A 22363-nucleotide genomic window follows, 5' to 3' on the forward strand; every position below is an offset into this window, starting at 1 on the left:
ATTATGAGTAGAACTTACCATTTATCATTTTTCTGTTGCAGATTCATGTAGCTGTCGCGCTAGAGACACAACGAAAACATTGTTGACCCACGACATTCCCATTTTCTGCTATACCTACTACTAGGTTATCGAGCGAAATGATAATTGATAACGCTGTTCAGGATTGTGTTATCTTTTTTGCTAAATGACACTATTATTACTCAAAGTTTATATAGTAATGCATTTTATCCATCAGCGAAAACAAATTGCAGCACGTTGGATGCTAGTGATGGGACTTGCTAGAGAATACCATATGGTTTCTAAAACAGTTACATACTACTAAAGAAAGCAAAAACAAAGCTTAGTACAAAAGCAATGGTTAACCGACTTCCTGGCAGAACCAACAGAAATAAATGGAATCGTGTAAAAAGAAACGCACCCATAAGGTGATGAAGGGAAGTCAGTCACTCTCCGGAAGCGAAAGGTACTCATCCGAACTTCTGGGTGCGTATTCTTGAAACGAGGGAAGGGAATAATCAAGAGAAAGACCTGTAGAATGTGACAGGAACCCGCCATTGTCAGCTTCTTCGGTCACATTCTATCAACAATTCTCTTGAGAACTCCGGTCCCTGCTTTCAAGAATTAGGCCCCTGTAGGCAAAGACCACATGATTTAGAAGAGGAGGATTTTCTCTTGCAAAAGGTTTTATCAACCCACTTTCATTAACGTATTGAAAAAATATAAATTTATCCGAAATCTTATAATTTTGTAGATATCTTCTGTCCATTTGACAAACTGGCGTTCCAGCATTTGGTTCCAAGATAGGAAGAATTGTCTCTAATTCTTCTACAGCTATTATGCTGTTTGGTTCTGAGAACTGGGCCCTGGAGTTTAATGGAGTAACAGAGAACGTATGACTGACGTCGTTTTTCCCAATTTAGTTCATCACATATTACCGATTTACTATCTTTTTTGGGTTGACTCACTCACTTAGTAGTGCCTCTGAAACTTATAAGTTGCAAACTTTAGGTATAATGTATCTTATGATCTTATTTCATAATGACAAAATAGGTGAGAAAAACACATAGGAAGAAAAAAATATCCTGATAACGAAGAGTTTGGAGAAATGAATAGCACTTGAAGAAGAACTCTTGGAATATTTAAAACAGAAGAAAAAAACGAAACGGTTTCTGAATTTGGTTCGGATGAGCTTTATTCCACGCAATTTCCTTTTATTAAGCAGATTTTACGACATAAGATTATTTTATAAATTTTGGTACAATATGGGATTAACCAACCAGTATTCTGAATGTCAGCTATATTTATTGTCATTTAGCAGGAAAATGGTGTCTGAACCATTCCCTATACCAGAATTGGTTGTAATACAGTCACAATAGAAAAATAACCATCTTTGAAGCTCTGGCAGCTCAAAAACAGTTAAAAAGATAGTGAATTACCAAGACCGAAAAATACTAAAAGTGTATATCGTAATACACCAAACAAAGAGGATTAAAACTTGCTTGACCTAAAAATCCATACATTTTATCATTGATATGAACAATACTGCCAACAAACCCTATTTACTTTAATTTGAATGTGTCTATGATATCGTCAACGACCGAAATGACATCCAGAGTGTGCCCAAAATTTAAATCAGAGCTTATAGTTACTTTAAGGACCTGAACCAAATCGAACATAAGAAATAATATTATTGTGTTCCAGAAGAGTAAGAATAGACGCTATTTTATAATTCCTATCACTTTACTGTATTTAATCAGTAATACCACTTCTTCCAAAAAACTAAAAAGCAGACTTTGCCACACATTTTACGTGTAGGACGAAGATTGTTAATTCCTTCTCCAGTACATAAACTCTAGAAAACCTTGTTGACATAGATAATGTATGCTTTGAAACCACCATCTACACACATTGACTCAGAGAATGGCAATCGTGTTTCTGCAAGAAACTGTTGAAAGCTCAAACCTTTGTTTTATTGAATCGTTTGTTGTTAGAGCATATTTTACTTTGGTGCTAGTTAATACAAACTTTGAGCAGAATTTAACACCGTATACAGTTAGTTACATCCAAAGCCATTAACAAAAATAATCCAAGGGTAATGTATGTAGAGTACGTTAAATCTGGATCATCAAAATATCAGTGGTCGACTACATTTGCTCGCATCATGCCAAAAACGTATCACGGATCAAACAAAACTTTTTTCATTCAATATACAGAGGGGTTTGGAAAACGTCGCAAAGCATAAATAACGCAGCAACATCAAAAGACCACGGTGGCCGTAAAACTCTGGAACACGACACCCGGCTTTGATATACGTACGTATCTTCCTAAACGAATAATTAATTAGTCCTTTTTGCTTTCAGAATAACGTTTTGTGTAAGCTATAGAATTTTCTCTGTTCCAAACGCACACAATAAAAATTAGGTAGAAAAAATTATCGAGGTATGTATAACGACTTCCTAGCAACAGTATGATGTCATTCAAGTCGGTCTAACTGTGCTCAAAATTTGCGGTACAAAACAAACGTTTTGCCAAAAAAAAAAAATTATATTTTACGACTTGACCTATATTTTTTTGAGATCAAACGTTGAGTTACGTGTATGGAACAACTGTAATTATACACTCCACATCCTGTGGATGAGGGCTATACTGAATTTCTAAAATAAAGTGAGTGGTAAACCATAGTCTGTTCACCCATTTCTGACTGTTACATCACTGTCATCCGCATTATTAACAGAGTTTTTAACAAAATGACAGCCAACTGCTGAGTTACATTTTCTGCTTAAATTAGGTTAGTATTTTTGTTTGTTTAGGTTGTGTTTTTGACGCAATTTTTCCAGTGCTTGAAAAGTAAGAAGACTACAAAACCTAACCTAAGAAGGAAAAATGGCACCATAAGACTGGATAGATCAGTATTCTTGGTTTAATTAGGAGTGTTGTTTCTTATGTTAACAATCATTGTGGAAAAGGCATAATGTCATATAGTATGCAAGGAACAAAATACAATTACTAAATTCTTTTTAGGTACACAGGGAACGGTAAAATAAGCTTATAGAAACTTGTATTCTAGTTTTAGATTTTAATAATGATTTTTTAATCAATTTTAATCAAAACAATTCGTGAATAGTTACAATATGATAGTTTGACTGGTATATTAATTTAGGAGTAAACAACCTCTGCGCTTTTCAACTTGTGATTTAATGGGACAAAAAAATATTATTTGCCTAAAGAAGGCAACTTTTGCATCTGCCGGTGACGGTCATGTTAATTTTCTCTCTTTGACAGTTTTCCAATTACGTTCGCCGAGCAGATTTCAATTAATTTCGAAATCGGGTGAAAGTTTACATAAAACGGCGGTTGAGAGTGTTGAGACCCCCTGCAGGTAGATTTAAGGAATAAAAAAATATCCCAAAAAAAAACACACCTACGTTCAATAATAATTTTAATTTCTGAGAGTGGCAGACGAGTGGTTCTTCTATGATTTACCACCTGAAATGACTAAAATGTTGTTTTCCAATTACGAAAAAGGTGTCGTACACGTAATATTTTAAAATTAAGCACGTTTAACACGTGCCTTAACTTAAAAAGAAATATTTCAAAGAAAAACACTTTTTTTTTAACTCGCTTAGGGCGAAAAAACGTCCCATAATAGTTATTTGCGCACAAGGGAGTGAACGAAGTTGGATGGTGCAAAAAGCAGTTTACTCCAGAGTAGCATATCTAATTTTGTCTACGACCAATGTTATGTTTTATGAAAAAAAGCAGCAGTTAACTACTATGTTAATAATGTTGGATAATAATAGGAGTCAAAGGAATTTGTCAAGAAAGTGTGAAAATGATTTCATTTTTATTGGTGGCCCTTTACTCTTTGGTGATAGTTTCATCTCTCAATTGAGGGTGACAAAACTCTTCACCCTTTTCTATAGGAGTCGTAGAAAAATATATTAAAATATCTGCGTAAATGAAACGCAAACCAAGGGTATGAAATAAGGAATTCCGAAAAACAAAAGCCATGCCAGTTAAAACTAGTTACGCATTATCAAATAATACACTGTTTGAATAACTGCAACGAACCTAATTTATATTCAGCATTCACTTATATCACCCGTAACTTTAGCAGTGTTTGTTATCAATTATGCTGTACCTTTGCTAACTTTTAATTATTACTGTTAGCCTATTGGACTACAAAAATGTAGTAAAGTAAGAAAAGTTTGAAAAAGTGGTAATTTTGCGTTTCAATTATTCGATAAGTTAGTCACTCTTATAGGTTTTTCAGGCTTGTAAACTCTAATTTTGGGTTATTTAGATTTGTTGTTACATATTTACAATAAAACAGTATTAAAATTGAATAATTAGTAGTACAGATTTTTTGTAAGTTACAGAATGTAATGTGATATTACCTATAAATTGCGTGAAACTATTATTGAGGTTATTGGCGAATTTAATTGAGAACACCTTGAAGAAAACAATAGCAATACCGGCCACGCAAGTGTCGCCCCAAAGAAGCCATTTTCAGATTATCAAATCTAGACTGAAGAGTGAAATTTATTACGAAACTGTTACCGATTTGTATGTGGTGGGCGCTGGCTGTTCACTTTACGGTAAGAACTTTCGTTTTTGTCTCGTACGGTTGTACAGACTAAAGCGTATTTTATTTCATACTTTATGTTCGTCATTCATCAATTGATCGCACTAGAATTCTCAGGGGAAGACACCTTATAGGAAAATCCAAGCCCGTATGTTGTGTTATAGTGTCAGTGTGTCAATGCCGCACTACAAGGCGACATGAATGACTAAATTCGAACCTGGTCCGGACCTGATTAATGTGAAAACCCGATACATCATGTTAAAAGTGACTTGCAGTTATCTTTATTTAAAACCCAGCAAAGAAGCATTGAAGATAAGTTAGGGATTACGATGGAAAAACCTTTATGCAACACAAGAGTCAATGTTCGATTGTAACTGAAGATCAAATAATGCAGATACACGTCGCTATTTTTGGGGTTGCCTTCACAATAGCTTCTTTCTTCTTATTTTCTCTTATGGAATATGGCCATTTTATAATGTAACGGTAGACGTTCAGCAATCATGAGACAACTTATTGTTACTTTCGTTGTAGATGAGGCTGAACAGTGCGAACGTTGGCTAACGTATTAAGCTCGTCGCACGCCATAAATTTTGAAAGGTCTCCCCGTTCGTAAGTTGCCAACAATTTTGTTTTCGAATGCTTTATTCGAGGACCGGACAATAATAATTAAATCAATGTGCGTTTTCTCAAATTTAAAGCTATTGACGTAAAACTACCTCGGCTAGATTGCTCAAACATTGTCTTGACACTTAAATTGATTATGGAACTAACTTAGGTAATACATTCAAGCCCTGTTCTTACATATTTACAAGTGAAAGTGTAATCTTAAATCTTCCAGTTCTTCTACATTCACACACATTAAATGCCAGATGATGTTGTAGAACAAGGGAAGTAAATCCTCAAGTGTCCTATACACCTATTCAGTAAAGGACATAACAAATACATACAAAAAACAAAAAGGATTCTTAATTGCATCCAACATCTGTTTAATAAGGTGTGTTGCAACCTTATAGTGAAATAGTGAATCCGAAGATCCATCAATGCACGTCACACGTTCCGCTAAACTTACGAGGGCAAAAGCTTTTTACAGTCCAAAATTGGTCTTTCACTTTCAGTTTTCTGATTTAAACTCGCCATTATTTTTTAATAAAATCGTATAGAATGTTTGTATAAAGCAGTACAAAAGATTAAGAAAAAATATGAAAGCCAGAGGGAATAATAACAATGAAGTCAATTTTTTTCAGAAAAAAGTTAAACAGACAAAAACATTTACTTTTTATGTAATAACTGGAATGATACTACTAAAAGCAAATAACGCTTTTCACAGTGGCTAAAACCCTCAAAAATGTCGTAGATACGAAATATTCTAAATTTTGAAACAGTTTCCAACAAAAATTAATAAAAATTTTCGTAAACCGGGTCACAACTTTTTTGAACACCCTGTATACGTTCACGACGTGAAGACAAACATTTTGAGCTTCTTAGAGGCAACCCCAACAATATAGCAGAAACGTAATTTTCAAAAATTTGATGCAATTTCCAAAAAAAATAAAAATCGAATATCTTGGAAAAGGTGAGAGTTACCGAAATTGTGCAACAAACCAAAAATGTAGAATGCTGCTGCTAAATTCGAGGATTTAAAGAAACTGTATTAATTTTGCAGTCAGTAACATGTTTTGTCGTTCAAAAATATTCTTAACAAAATTTTAATTTTCTCTTATTTTTTATTTAAGTGAAGTTTTTCAAAACAGGGTGATGTGACTTCAGTTTGGTCTTGAAAAGCAGTATATTGGACGTTAACACTTTGATGTACCAACCAAATGATCGTAAAAGTGTATAGGATGACGTTAGGTGTCATGTGCTATTTACACATTGGAAACTGGTTTGTATTTTGCTTCAGATTTCACAAAAAAGAAGTAAAACCAAAACTCAGATGAGTCAGTTATCAAATTCCTTTCAAATAATTTCTATGTAAAATTTTTTTTACTTAAGTTAATTTATGCTTTTTCCGGCAGAATTAATAACATTTGTCTGATAAGAAATAATACAATCATAACTCATTAAACAAATCAAATTTAAAAACTGTTTTATGAAAGTAGCAAAATCTCAAAAATATCAGCTCTACAGCATATTTTCCATAAACTACTTTATCATTTTACGCGAAACAATAGACAAACAAATCCATTCTAGGATTGCCCACATATGTCGTTAATGGCCTTTTCCGCATCGAATGCCATTGCCGATTGATACGATTCCGAAAACAGATTCAAACCAACAGCTGTCGTTCTTTTTATGGAAATGTCTCGTATGCATACGGTGTGCATGTGAACGGTGCGATATTTTGCTTGTCGAGTGGCGTAATAATAATTAATAATATTGTAATAATTATTCTAGTTAGTAGTATATGGAGACGAACAAGAATTGTGATAACGCTCTATGATAAGTTGCATATGTATACAAGAAAAGGTCATCTACAGTGAGGTTCCAGTGATTTGGTCCGAAAAACATCAGTACAATGTTGGCTATAAATTCGTTTACCCTAAAAGTTTGAAAACACTGTGGCCGTCCTGACCGCCAGATCTAATTCCGATTATTTCTACTTTTTTTGTCGTCCATAGTGTATAGTAACCGTGCGACTACGTCACCAGATTATACATTTGTGTGTAATTTGTATGCGTGGCTCGGCCGAGTCCTCCGAGGATAAAGCGGTATATTACATGCGTTGTGCGGATGTCCTACTTTTGCCGTAGTGTGCGATAACAGGTTATTATAAAACCAAACCGACAATTCCGTTCGGTTTTCATGAAGACAACAGGTGACGATTGTATTGGCTGATCGGAAAAAAATTGTATGTTTGCGTGCTGATCATGTGACCATCAGGCGTGACGTAGCTGAAGCTGAGTTGTTGATGTTTCTAGGTGATTAAGCCGAGCCTCATTAAATTCATTTTCGTGCGGTCTTACCACAGAAAAATGGGGCAGTCATGCAAAGAAATAAATTTTGTTTTTTATTTTGGCTTTCGTGGTCAAAGATTTACAGATTTACTGCAGGCGAATTTCTTTTTTTTACATTCATTCCTACGGTGTATTAAAAGATTACGAAACGCGGGCACTATATTAACTTAATATAAATAATATGCATTTTACATATTAGTTCTGTAAAAGCAAACAAATTTTGTTTGGTTAAGTATGTTTCTCCTCAACGCTACATCCTTCTTCTATCACTTTTCTTGGTAATAGTTCATGATTCACTTGAGAATCTTTCATGGCGATGGAAAAGAAGTGAAGCAAAATCAAAATCAAAGAATGATGACAACCATTTCTCAGAATGTAATAACTTATTTTCTTAATTTCTACCAAAAGTTCTAGGCTATGATTTCTCATATCAAAAACATAATATATTTTTGGTTAATACATTAACATACCATGGAAAAAACGGTCATCTAATAATATCGGTATTATCCATATGTAAGTTACTTTTTGCAACATAGCAAAAAAGACTTTACTGATAAGAAGGTACTTTCCAGGACAAAGACACAAAAACATCATTATTAATATACAGGTAGTTACAGTTTGATAAGTTCATATACACGTAACAGCGATAACAAAAATTCCTTACCAAATTGTTTAAATGCAGAAAATCTGGAATCTCTTACCTGAAAAAAAAAAAAAATCGTAAATAATTATTCAATATTTCAGTGTTAGTATTACAAACATATCCAAAGTTTAACTTGACTCTCAATGACAGTTGAAAACAAGTATCAAAAACATTGTTGTAATATTCAAAATATACATTATATGTCACACAGGTTTCAAATAACCCATTTTCATAATTTATATTTAATACGTTAAAAACAATACCTACGAGGTATGCAATTACTATTGCATATCAGAAAAAAATGCCCGTGTATTGTACCTTTGACTCTGTAGATAAGTGATAAACAGCCTACTTGAAACAAAAAAAAAACTATAGGACAACCGGTTACGTAAAAGTCCTGGTCTTATCACACTAACCCATAAACGAGCATCAGTTCTCGTAACCAAACGGCATCCAATTTCTAACGGTCCGGACGGACTTCACACCCAGTATGTTAATGTTATACGGCGCGAATAAGGAACGCGTTTTGTGTGTGCGTTTCTTTCCTCTTCTTTTACTTTCGAAGTAATATTTGCGGTAGTACAAGCGACTGCGAGTGCAATAAAGACGGAATGTTATCTTAACGGTACCCTTCGGCCGATTGGTACTTCTTTATTGTAATGGCGACTTGGACTATCCCGCGGGTATTTGTCACTGCTTTTATGACGAGTTTACTCGGAAAACAAAAACCTGTCCGCCAACTAAATTGTTAAGGACATTGTTATCGGCGTAGCTGTTTAGATAGTGAATGAGAATTAGGCAATACATCAAAAAGATTGTAATTTCACTTTTAAATTAAAACTGTGTTTAATTTGAAACGCTTGGAAAATTTAATATCCTTAAAATACACATATATATTTTAAAAAACAAATTGGATTGGTTTATTCTTTCTCTCATTGATAGACTATTCCTTCTTTGTTTTTAATAAATTATCTCATCCCATTTCACTCTTACCGCATCTTTGTTTGTATTGCATATTTTCTTGTTACACTATCTAGTTGGATTAGATTGGTGATCAAAAAAGGAGAGGACTCAAGCTCTATAGTGAAGCTTTTCTCTTTCTTCTTGAAAAAGTTCTTGTAGTTTATCTAAGGTTCCATTGAAAAAACAAAAGATGTCATAAACATAATATTCGGAAAAGTATTTTGCAGAAGTTTTCCTTGAAAATTTCGGCAAGTGGGATTCCACAGCTAGGCCAGAAAAATCCTATTCAAGAACTTAGAGGGTCTCCAAATCCAGATGTATACAACCAGCCAACAAGTTCTAAGTGAATGCAGTCTAAAGGGGGAATGCTGTGAATTAAATTGGATACGTCAAAGGATACCATAAGGAATAAGAAAGTAGGTGGCAGACCGATCTAAAGAAGGATGCCGCATGGCTAAGAGGTTTGGTTTGTGTATCTTTAGTAAACAGTATAGTTAGGAACATAGGTCTTAGTAGAGGTAGTGTTGGCTGGGTTCTGTCACTTCCGCCAAGAATTGACTTGAGCTTAGATAAAAACCGATACAAAGAGGTATTTAAGCTCCAGAAAGACCCCTAAAAAGATGGTTTGAAAGCTGGACATCGCAGTCACAGCAAACGGCTTTGAAAAAAATACATTGTCTTAAAATAAGAATTTAATGGGTGTTGTATTAGTAAACGAAAATTAGGTATTCTACCTTACAGAGACAATTTCTACACTAGATGGACTATGTAAAATTAAATTTCCAAAAACAATTAGTTACGATCAAAATAGGAAGAGATGCCAAAACTTAGGGCCAAAGGTTTGATAAGTATTCAAGGACAGTTATGAAAATGTAGGTAAATAGTTTAAATTATTTTTTTTCAGTGTCCACAACACAACAAGTGTTTTGCTTCATTGATTTACTACACCAAGCAATAATCCAATCCATATGAACCTTTTTTAGCACCACAAGTGTTCTAGGTACAAACTTTAAATTAGATACCCTATTACGGAATAAAACTAAGCATGTTGGCACATCTTATAATTAAACTTTAGAAAACTAAATGGCATTTCCTTGAAACGTCGCAATAACATAAACTGCAGCAGTTTGCACGGCTAAACTGCCCGAACTTTGACAATCATCATTGTGTGAGCGTAGCCTAATTGCTTTTGTCCCAATACGTCCAACCCTGATTAAGGCGTCATAAAAGTGGCTAACAATAATCGTCTCAATTAAAGTTCTAACGTGTACATATTTAGGTGTGTCCTCGCCATTTAGCGTATCAACACTATGTAAAAGCTTTCCGTATAGTGCATTCCTCTCGTCACTAAATTGAGTTTATTCTTGATCAACGAAAAACCGTCAAAAATCCATTAACTTTCCTCATCTGAGTAACGGTAAATTAAATACATACGGTACGTCTGTTTTAAATCTTAAATTAATTCACCTAAAGACTAGTTTGTCAAGTGCATTAGCAATTCAGAACCGGACTGTAAAACTGTAAGATTAACGAGGAAAAAACTTCAAATTAATTAATCAACTAGAACAATCAGTGACAAATTCGAAATGTTAACCAGTTCAGGGTGCACTTTTATTAGCATTAAAGTGAAATCCGTTCAAATTGCGTGAAGCCGCTCGTCAGTATGACGATGATAAATGATCCCTTCTGGACAAAACGAGCTTCGACATCTCCAACAAAAGCCACGGCAGGCAGCAAGTCAATTTGAAATGATTAATCTGGATCGGTCTGTAAGGCAAACTGCAATTAATTGCTAGTCAACTTCATCACTATTAAACGCCCTTATCGTCAGTGAAAAGTAAAACGCGCGCCACTGCGTCAACCGTCTCCCTTTTCCTTACTCGAATTACACCCCCAACCCAAGTCATTGCCCTCAAAAACGTACCCCAAACTCTGCCAAGCCAGAAGGTCATTGCCATCCAAACACCTTTAAGATCTACGGTCATAAACACAGTCCACCGCTTCCAGTTGGAAAACTCGGCGACGATTTTCCTGATCGAAGGCAAAAGAGCGCTGGCTTTTGTCGGCGAAGGCCTCCAGGTAAACGGCCTTATTAGTTGACTTCCCGCAGGTTAGCGTTGCCTGAATTCGGTTTATCGCCCACGAAGGCCTGTCGGTGCCACGCTGATTAACGACGAAAAAATAGCCGAATTATGGTTTTCGATATTTGCACCTGTCCGGTTGATGAGGTACTACTGCAAATCCTGTTTTTCCTTTTTATATTTGTCATTCCCATATAAAGTTTTTATTTCATATTATATTACGTAGTGGAATTCCATTCAAAATACATATAAATAGTGTACCAGTGAATAACAATTTTTTTGGAAAAAAATCAAGGTCCATAAAAAGTAAACGATTTCAGACTGTGATTTGCCTTAACAGGACAAGATAGCGTATGCATTAATTACCTTGACGTATTATCGTGAAACCGTTAAGGCAGATCACAGTCCTGACTCATATCGTGACTGGTTTGATATTAACCACCCAGTACCAACCCATATTTTTCACGTTTTAATACGCATACATTAAACAGGAGATTTTTTTGACGTTTACCTGAGATACTGCTGATTCTGAATGATAGTGAAGAATTTAGTTTTTTTAATTTAGTTTTAGAAAAGAGAAGAGTTTACAACGACTTAATATGGACAAGAAGGTAAATAAAAAAAATAATATGTAGAGAAGAAGTGAAAAGAAAGAAAAAACGCCAAATTTAAGTAGATATTATATTTGCCCCAACAATTGTATTCTACCAGACCAAAATTAACAACTAAACAAAAGGAAAGATTAAGAGTTGCAAGAAGAGAAGAAATAAAGTATTTATAGGAGGGAGAGAAGTTTGGAGTGTTTAACACTTAAAATAGCATATTCTAGAAAATTAAAAGGCTTTCTAGAAAGGCTTTCTAGAGATCCCACAAATAAAACAAGGTTGCTTCTACATTTCTAAACATTTTGTATGGTTTAAAATAATATTAATACAACTAATAAGAGTTTGCTAATTAAACAACAACCCGTTCACCCGTAAATTCATTAACAGACTTAGTTATTAATCAGAAGGTTAAAATTAAAATATGCTTCTATTGCTACGTCAGATTCAGTTAATCGGAATTATTAGAAGTTAATTAGATTCGCTGTCTGCTGGTCGTTAGTAGTTGAAATTAGTCATAAAACTAGATGTTTTAATAATTTGTGAAATGTTGGAACTGACTTAATGAACAGTGTCACAGCAATAATCACAATTAAAAAATCTACTGTTTTTAGTTAAGAATCAATTTAAAACTTTAAAAACGTGCCACCTATCTCTCCATCAATACCCCATAAAATAAACATTAAACTACACACTATAAACTCTAATCAAGATAAATGTTTGTTTCAACCCTACTTCACTGAACAGCCTAACAATTATGTTTAAATATTTCATCATAACATTCAGTAAAAAAACATGCACTAAAACGAAAGAGTTATCGTAATTAATGTTATTTCAATGTAATTGAATTGTAATGGTTATGATGTTAATAAATATAACGGCAAAATTACCTGCGGCCATTAAATAACGTTTACTTAAAAAGAGTGTATAAACTCGTTATTATATACATATAGATCGATTTTGTTTTAATGTAGTATAGCTACAAAGTTTTAATTTTTGAAGTGTTTGAGAACATGAGAACATTTCAAAAATGCGTTATTAAAATATTATTTCGTGTAAAATGAGTCTATTTTTTTACCAGGAAATTAATTAAATCGCAGCAAAGTCCGAAATTCTGATATTTGGCAAAATTCTGTCAGCCACGTGGCAAATTCCATAACCGAAAGGAAAAACAAGATAGCATCGATCCAGGTAGGGCACGCAGCAGCTGCCTGGTGCAGTTCGACAGGGAAAGCTCGACGCCGATTTCCACACGATCACCTGGGCGGCCCTCCGCCCTCCATGCCGCCGTTTCCAGGGCGGCACGACAAATTCAATTCGGCACGGCCGGTCGACGTGCGAAACTGAATCGATGGAAGAATTTGTCGCTGTTGGGGAGACGAAGGCGCGCCCCAAAACGATGATCCACTTGTAAACAACGCGGTCTCGTCGCCCTGCCAAAATCCATTAGGCCCGTCTGGCTGGCCTGGAAACGCTCCCTCGCTCCTGATAAATCACTTAATCCAGGAGCGGTCTTGACAATCCTTTTTCCTCTTAATTGTGTTTAGTAACTGCCCACCACTAAATAATGAAACAATTGCCATACAGAATTTGAGTACTAAATTTGCCAAGATTTGATTAGCTCATAGAATCATTTCAATCCTTCCATCCTAACCCAACTTGTAATATGACTACTTCTATTCTTCTAAACAAACATTACACATCGTATCAGACTCCAGAAATCTTGTCATATTAAGGTGAACAATACTATTTACATCTATCCAAATATTGCAAGAGTAAGACATGCGCTATTATTTGAGAGATGAGCTAGTGGCAGCAATCCATATACTATTCGTCTTCAATCATATACAAGCCATTCATATGCATTTTGTTATCTATTCACCTTTCCTTCATTTAATCTAATTTGAACTATATCATCATTATCTAAATTTATCATCAATATCAGCCTTCGAATCATACGTTATGCCAAATGCATGAATTAATTTTGCAACTAGCTTATTGACAATTTATTGTATTAATTTAAAAGGTTTAGATTAGAGTCTGCTGAACCATGTGTATGGAAGTATGCTGGTAATTTCCAGGGGACAATATGTATAATGTTGCTAACATTCTGTGTAACTTGAAAATGACTCGTCTATCTTAGAAGAAGTTGGAAAGAAGTAACAATTCAGGAAATTGTCGTGATTTCCTGGATGATCTTCACAAGACTTTCCGTGACATACTTGCCTTCACCTTTCTTCAGAGTTTCCATATTTTGATAATATATCTGAACCTACCCTTTTAGAATTGTACAGAAATGGTTTGTCACCCACATCCCTTTCTTCTTTTACCAAATCAATAAAATGTTTTTTTGACTTCATGAAAACTACCACCACGATGACGTAACGGGCGGTTGAAAAGGCCACACAGGAAACGGATCGTTACAAAAGCGAGATGAAGATGCATAATGAGCAGTGGTGCCGTCATTAATTTAATTAGCGTATAAAACCCAACATTACAGAAAAGAATCACGAAGCAGGAAACAGAAAAAAAAATGTGCCGCCCGACGTTCAAGGTTCCCGACGAAGGAAGAAACGATCGTTTAGTGATGAATATGGTACTTTTTAGGAGTTAATTTCAATTTGAAAACAAGTTCAAAAAGCAGGATATTACTCTTCGCCAAATTCACCTCTCCATTACTTACCAAAAGTAGCGCAATTTTTCACGACCGAAGGCGTTTTTTAGTAAACAACTTTATTGAAATTAATATTTCCCGGGTCGTTTTCCCAAAATTTCCTTTGAAACGTTTTAATAAACGACCTCCCAAAAAAAAACCGGGCTATCGACCGTCCTCGCTTAATTGAAATTAATCGCCTTAATTTAATGTATAATATATTCAACGCTAATAATTTTACTGCTGCAAATTTCAACGTGCTTATCAATTCCAGTGTTCTTCCCACAGAAAATATTTATCATAACAAAAAATCAAAATGCTAATAAACTCTTTTATTCAACATTGAAAGAACACAATTTGCTCCCATGACGGGTTCAACAACATCCCTCGTCTTTAGGGTACATTCTAAATAATAACCAATGTTATGATTTAATTTCATAGTATTGACTTTCTTTTATTGTCATTCTTTGAGATAAAAGTTTATAATTGAAAATGATCTAGTGATATTTACAGTCCTTTGTATTGCGTTCTAAGAATGTTACTGCTTTCCACTTGTCAGCATTTTAATTGAAATGTATTGCTTAGAATTTTGTGGTATGGTTGAAGATAAACTAGCTATTCCGAAAAAAATATTGTACAATTATATGATATAGAATTTCCGTGGTTCCGTGGCAACCACCAACCAAAACTCTGGATCCGGAATCCGGTCATTCATTTCACGATCCAGACACATTCATCACCGCCCTCTACCCGGACCAGCTCTTCCTGTACCTTATCGAGGAGGGAAACCTCGAGGCACGCACCAGACAAAAACGCTTCTGGATATCTGGATAGGCTTGCACGCATCGTTTTGCGTGCGCTATATGCAGCAACGTTGCCGAAGCTTTGCGTTAACCCGTTAATCGTTCCACCTACGCCTTCTAATTTTAGTTACTTTGCCTCCGCAATCTACGACCGCCCATCATTGGACGAGCGTAGCCTGGATAAGTGTATGTGAATGTGCTTGTGAACTGCGATATTTCAGTCGATAGAGAAAAACTTGGCAGCGCCGTAAAAATTTTGCAGATCGATAACCAAACCGGCCTCGCTCCTCTTATCGACCGCGTTTGTCGTTACGGCCGTGGGGCAGGTTATTCCAGGGTCAAGGTCGGCCGATGAAGGCAACGCCCCTAAGCCGAAAATTTGCCGACCTTTTACCGACAAACTGAGATGCTCTCCAGGTTTCCAATGGAATTGCCAAAACCACGCGGCAAATCGACCGGCAACGAGCTGAAAAGTTGTGTAAATAGTAAACATGGAGTGCGTTGTCCAGGAGTCGCTGAACGTTCCGTTTATTTTATGCGGAGTAAAAACTGTTTGGCAATAAAGTTGGCTAACCTTGGTTAGTGAATGCATTTTTTATTTTATTTTTAGACCTCGAATAGAGCTATCTTGGCATGAGTTTTTAATTCATATTATGCAGATTCAGCGTATGTGATGTAGTTACACTTAGTGTCCTCACTGCCATCTGTTTCTCAAAGGATGATGCATAGCAGGCCAATATCTTTTTTTAAACTCCTTTGATATTTGAATTATTAACCAGTGGGTGTTCCATCATTGTCACTGCAATCAATCAGCATTATTTATAAGTGTTTTTCGTTATGATGTTGGTGGGAGTAAGGATGGATCACTGATCCTATACAGTTCCAAGTCATTCGATCCTCCACATCAAAATAATTATTGCAGATGATGCATCCTTCCTGAAATCCAGTTGTCATATTATGCTTCAGTTAAGTCTGCATTTAGTTATCATACTGCAGGAACAGTACGTGTGGGGATGGCAACCATCTTATGTATTAACAGACAATAATTATTAAGTCAAACTGTGAGTAGGACATTGAACTTCTATTCTGACTGTTAATAAAGAAACTGTCATTGCAATTCTCTAGCAACCAGAATGTGTACTATAAAGTGCACAGTCAAATAGTAGATATTTTAATATGAATGTCAGGATTAAGCGAATCCTTACAAACTCCATTTATTTATATTCAGCTAGCTGGCTTCTGAACGGAAAAACCTAAGCGAGCTAGTGCATTCAGAACCACCACCACCCCCGGCTCTTTTATCCGCTCCCAATTCCAGAGCAAATCCGGACGTTTATTACGGAAGCCCACTATTTATTGCAGCCCGAGTTTTAGACGCTCCCGTTGTATTGCCGTTGTAAATCAGCCTTATAAAAATTCGCTATTTTTAACTTTGTGTCAACCTCTTGTTCGTTTTTGCCCCGGCTATTTTGCAATCATCGATAGATTTATCGGTCAATGATTTATTTGACGTTTACAAATAACTCGCGCCGCACAAACAGCTTGTTTGCGTTGAATCATTGACTATCAATCAAGCCGAATAGGTATTGCCTTTCCTCTCCGTCGAGCAATCGAGTTATCGAATTAATTTGTCTTTGTTATTGGATGTTACATGTCATAACAGCTTACACAATTTTTCTAGACACTAAAACATAATAAGTGACAATAAAATGTAAGTTACAGAAAATGTCAATGTTAGAAGATTGACGGAAGTTGAAGAAGAAACAGACGGCGGAAGTTGTCATCCAAAGTGTTTCTCATGGAGAATCACGAGGTAAATAATATAAAGCTGTAGAACCATCCTATGTATAAAAAAATCTTACAAAATTCAACGGAAATGTCGAACAAGAAAAAAAGATTTGTAGGATGTTAAAAGCGAATGTGCTGTATACAAATTGGTGCAAATAAAGTCAAAAAGGATATACTTACGAAGCAATTTATCGGAAGTTTCTAGCAGTTAAGGGAAATGGATCAAAAAGATTAATGGAACTATCCGTTGAAACTATTTATCATTCTAATCAAAGAAATGAAAACCAGTATTTTAAGGACTGAATATTACATGACAAGTTGGCAATATTTTTAAATGCAATCAAATTTTTGGCATTCAGCTGGACTCGAACCAACGAATTCTACCTTTCCGGGGTTCCGTTGGTTCCCGGAAAAGAGAGTAATAAATAATTCCCGAAAACAAAATATAAAAATATGTTACTAATACTCAAATTTCAGTTAACCCTAACTCTACAAAATTGTCAAAAATGGAACGACACACTTAATTGAAAATTATAACAAATTAAAATAAAATTGGACTTCAAATTATAGAAGGAGGGTAAACTAGTTGGTTGTAAGGGGCGAGGTAATCTCCTATTTTGTAAAGCAAAAAGTTTTTTTGTGTGTGTGTGAATGGCCACAACTTCAATACTAAACAAGGTTTTAAAAAAAAAATCCAGACATACGTATATTGTTGTTTGAAGCCTTAAACAGCAAAATTTGTATGAAGATTGTTGCACTTTCTGGACTAACAGACACTTGCAGAAAACAAAAGAACTAACAAATACCAAAGATCACACCTGCATTTATCACAAAAGACAACAAAACGGAATTTTTGAATAAAGGTGCAGAACTATTTTCCTTCTGTTTAACTTCCTTCTCTGCGCATAATAGTAATTTGTTGATTTATGGTCTACAACCCAATTAATTGAGTAGCAACATTAACAATAATTTTTGCAGTAACTAATTTGTATCCTTTTAGTTGTTACAATGATCACCAAAGCTTTAGCTACAACATCAAATGCAATTCGTTTGTTGTGCTAATTGAATACAGTGTGTCCCAAATTGCTTCTACATGTATTGGGATCTCGAAAACGGTAAGAGCTACAGAGTCGGTTAAATGGGGAAAGTTTTAGAGAATTTTATGTGAAACTTATTTCCGGTTTCCAAATTAAATTATCTTTCTCCGTTTTCCGGAAAATTGGGAAAACGTCAGAGGCTGCATTTTAAACATTCCTTAACACTAAGAACATTATTAAGGCACTTTCTACTTTCTTATGGCCGCCTTCAAGATGGCTTACAAAGTTATCATCCATATCTCGGAAACCAATGACGATAGATTTTTTCTAATTACGTCATCGTGTTCTACGTAAAAAAGTGCCTTAATAATGTCTAGGTTTCAACACTGTTTTTGGCTTTGTTAAAGAATGTTTAAAATGCAGCCTCTGACGTTTTCCCAATTTTCCGGAAAACGGAGAAAGATAATTTAATTTGGAAACCGGAAATAAATTTCACATAAAATTCTCTAAAACTTTCCCCATTTAACCGATCCGGTATATCTATACGGTAACGGATATCCCCATACATGCATCACCAATTTGGACCACACTATATATTATATCTGATATACTATTTAAATCTTCTTATTGCACATTATTCACTCATGTTTTCGCTGTAGACGATGGTATGCGCTTAAGAATATATTACTCAGAAGTATGTTAATCAAAATGATTTAAGTTATCTAAGTAGCTTGCATTACTATAATTCTGTGTTTAGATTAGACAGTAAAGGTCATGTTAATATATAAATGACATTATAATATAATCTATTACATAATATCTATACCGTAAATGGCGTCTGAGCATTTAAGCATCCAGTCTGAAGCTAAAGCATCCTGAAACGCCAGCAATTTTATTAAACCACATAAATAAACTGGAATGCCGTAAATAAGAGCGGCAGACAAGCAAAATTGCCTCACACTGACGAAAACTCGCATGCAGAAAAACAATGACCGCCATCCGTCATGGATGCGAAGTTATTGGCTCTTCTGATAAGAAAAACAACTTTAAAAAATTGGGCGCAATTATTTTGTTTTTCTTCTCAAACTCTTTTAGGAAAGAATTTTATAGATGATTTAATCAGTCTGATGCTTGAGCCGCCAACTCCGTTTATTCTCCCTCCTGTCCAAATCAATTGAAGCTCTTTAATTAATCCCAAAGCAAACTTTTCAGACCCTTAAAAATTTTCTTTCCAAAATTTAAATTGAATTCTAAGCTAACAAAGACTAAACGTCTCGCCCTCTCTTTTGGTGTGTACACAACGTTAATGTTGTAGTCATCAAAACTCCAACGAAATGATAGCTTTCTGAAAATTGGATCGTGTTGGTAGCTGCCTACACTTGGTTACCTCCTTCATTTTCCTTCCAAATCGAGACATACTTATAACAATTATATTACTTTGTACTTTATAGCATTACAAAGGCAGATACATCTCAGGATCTCGAAGAACATAAATCAACATGTGTGTGCATTCGGCATACAGTGTCGGGGTGTGGGCGGGGAACGACTCCATTTGGTCAGCGGCGTAGAAGGTCGAGGCGAGAACCGAATATGCACTGGAGGCGAACAGATAGTCCTGATCGAGTGGGTGATTTGGTATTATTCGAATATCATTTTAAAAACAATACGTTTGGTGTTTTCGCACTTTCATAATCAAGCCACTATGTTGGCAAACGAATAAAGATAGCTAATTACCTCCATCATGTTGAACCACATTAATGTGGTAAATCAGCTTTAATTAAATTACCTACCACAAATATCAATGTTCGAACCTTCTATGAGAAGTTGCAACAAAACATCAACCGTCACTTTCTGGTATAAGTAAAAAAATCCTGCGTTTTTAATGCAAAAGTAAATATCAAATTTTATCACAACTCACTTGATAAAATAAACTTGAAAATCACGAGTTGCAATGTATAAACTAAACAATGCAGTTTGTTGATTCTGTTCAGAATAATAATATGATAAAAGTTTCATCTGCGGCTGTTCAATCGTAAAATATACACATATAATAATTTACATAACAGCGAAAAAGTAATGCTGAAAATATCTTTGTTTGGTGTTGAAATGAATATCTTTGTTTCCCCAACATAGGCTAAGTTGAGTTTAAGGACAACTTAGATAAGTGTAGCTTAGACTGTTTTATTTTGCACCTGATCTGCCCCATTCAAACCTCAACTTGTACTTAAAATCGCCTTGGAAGTGTCGGGGAAACAAGCATATTCAGGTTAAGGAGTTTTCATCATCAAAACATATTGTTACCGTTTGGGCCTACTATGCTCGATACTTCTGAACGAGCACTCGATTCGGGATCGAATTGACGCGCTGCAATATCTGGCCGGGCGCGTGTTAAAGTAGGCCACAGTTAGGAAGCGACACCTGGAAGCATCTTTGATATTCGACGCAAATCGCGAAGCGTTTTGCGGTCATTCTAGAACTTTTAGTTTTTAGAACTCATTCTAGAGATTTTCAGAACAGTGGTGTGTTAAATTTATTTTATGCCAATAACAAGACGTCAAAGTGCAAACATGGAGGCCCAACTTGCAGCTATTATGGAAATGCTTAAACAAAACAAAGAAGAACAGCAAGCAGACAGAGAGCGGCAAGAAAAGCGTAACGTAGAAATATTGGACGTTCTAGCGGGAACCAAGACAGACATCCAAGAGTATGTAACCCATAGTCTCAAAAAGATGGAGTATGACGTTCAGGTAAAATTAAATGATGCTCGGGAGGACATTTAACAAAATTCAGAATGATGTTCGGGAGGACATTAGTAAAATTCAGAATGATGTTGAGATAAAGCTACGCGACTTAGAGCGGAAAATTGACAGAAGAGGAGCCAGCTCTACAGTGATCACCGGAAACTGGCTCAACAAGATCAAGCCTCCCACATACGACGGTCAAACTTCATGGGCAACGTACCAACTCCAATTTGAGGCCGCTGCAAATGCAAATGGATGGAGTAACGAGGAAATGGCTGTAGCACTGGTGGTGGCATTACGAGGACCTGCATTGGAGCTGTTACAGACTCTGCCTATCGCCCAACGAAGCAACTATGAAGCATTAGTAGCTTCATTAGAACGTCGTTATGGGGATCAACATAGGAAAGGAGTGTATCAAACGCAATTAAACGCAAGACAGCAGAAAACTGGTGAAAATCTACAAGAGTTTGAGGCCGAAATTCGTCGCCTTGTGCATCTGGCTTACCCAGCCGTCCCGGATGAAATCCAAGAAGAACTTGTGGCACAGTATTTTGTAGGAGGGATTCGAGATCCGGAGGTAAAGAAAATGCTGAAGATATTCAAAGGGAGCAACAGCAGCGAATTACTGGTTCGAGCGCTGGAAGTTGAAGCTGCGTGCAATGACTTAAAGCCAGAGACTATTCAAGAGGAGAGCGTACCGCCAGGCCGATCATGTTGCTACATTAATAGATGAAATTAAATCAATGGTTGGCCAATTAGTGCAACAAATGGCAGCATCAGGAAATGGTCAGTCCACACAGCTAGAACGATCACGCCCGATAACTAGAGTGAATGGTATCGATGTGGACGCAAAGGACACTATAGCACGAATTGCAGACAGCGGTCTTGTTCTCCAAACCCACAGTGCCGACGAAATCAGGATATCAGAACAAATCACCAGAACTCCTCTGCTAAAAGAAACATTACGTGTTATAATTGTGGACGTAAAGGACATTACCGCTGGAATTGCAGACAGCAGTCTCGTTTACCGACCCCGCAGAACTGGCGTAACCAGAAACAGGAAATGAAGAACCCGGCAGGACATTTACCGCGATATGTAGAGGATTGTCAAGCTTTTGAAAGTGACTTAAGGTACCGGAAAGGACAAATTCATAATGGTTGGAGGATTGGTCAAATAGCGAAGGTGACAGATAAAGAGGCTACAAAAAGAATGAAAGGCAGCGTTTCTAAGTACACAGTAACAATATTCTACACTCGGAATCTTCAGCAATATCCATCAAAGACTGATGTTGTCAGTGATAATGACCGGTCAATAAGCCTGTTATCGTTTTTTTAAGTTTACTTCTATCGAGTCTCAATAGTTGTGTAGTTTTCAGAGTATTTCGGCCACTCATGACTTTCATTCGCTTATCTCAAGAAGAAGAAAAACTTAATAAGAACGATCCAAATAGGACTTCACCAACCAACAGCATTTTTACAGAATTAAATATGTAAACTGGTTTTGCTAACCAAA

At 35.8% G+C, this 22363-nt stretch overlaps 1 protein-coding gene and 1 long non-coding RNA gene across 10 annotated transcripts in view; one reads left to right on the top strand and one right to left on the bottom strand.

The window, feature by feature from the left end:
• The window catches only part of tai (basic helix-loop-helix family member taiman), a 110570-nt gene that overhangs the window by 62629 nt on the left and 25578 nt on the right, over window positions 1-22363 (bottom strand). Inside the window, exon 1 of one of the 9 annotated variants that reach the window (XM_081985660.1) lies at window positions 8599-8627. The exons of 7 other annotated variants lie outside the window; for them this stretch is intronic. In XM_081985660.1, coding sequence (XP_081841786.1) covers window positions 8599-8612 — 14 coding nt within the window. In that variant the 5' untranslated portion in view covers window positions 8613-8627. Of the gene's footprint in view, window positions 1-18; window positions 112-8598; window positions 8628-22363 lie in introns of those variants that run through there. One more of the 9 variants, XM_081985659.1, reaches the window with a different exon arrangement.
• Window positions 1-22363, top strand: part of LOC145733072 (uncharacterized) — a 43803-nt gene that overhangs the window by 5139 nt on the left and 16301 nt on the right. The window lies entirely within an intron of this gene.

Source organism: Ips typographus, linkage group LG8 (genome assembly GCF_016097725.1).
Source record: "Ips typographus isolate SLU linkage group LG8, UJ_Ityp_2.0, whole genome shotgun sequence".
In the NCBI taxonomy this organism is placed as follows: Eukaryota; Metazoa; Arthropoda; class Insecta; order Coleoptera; family Curculionidae; genus Ips; species Ips typographus.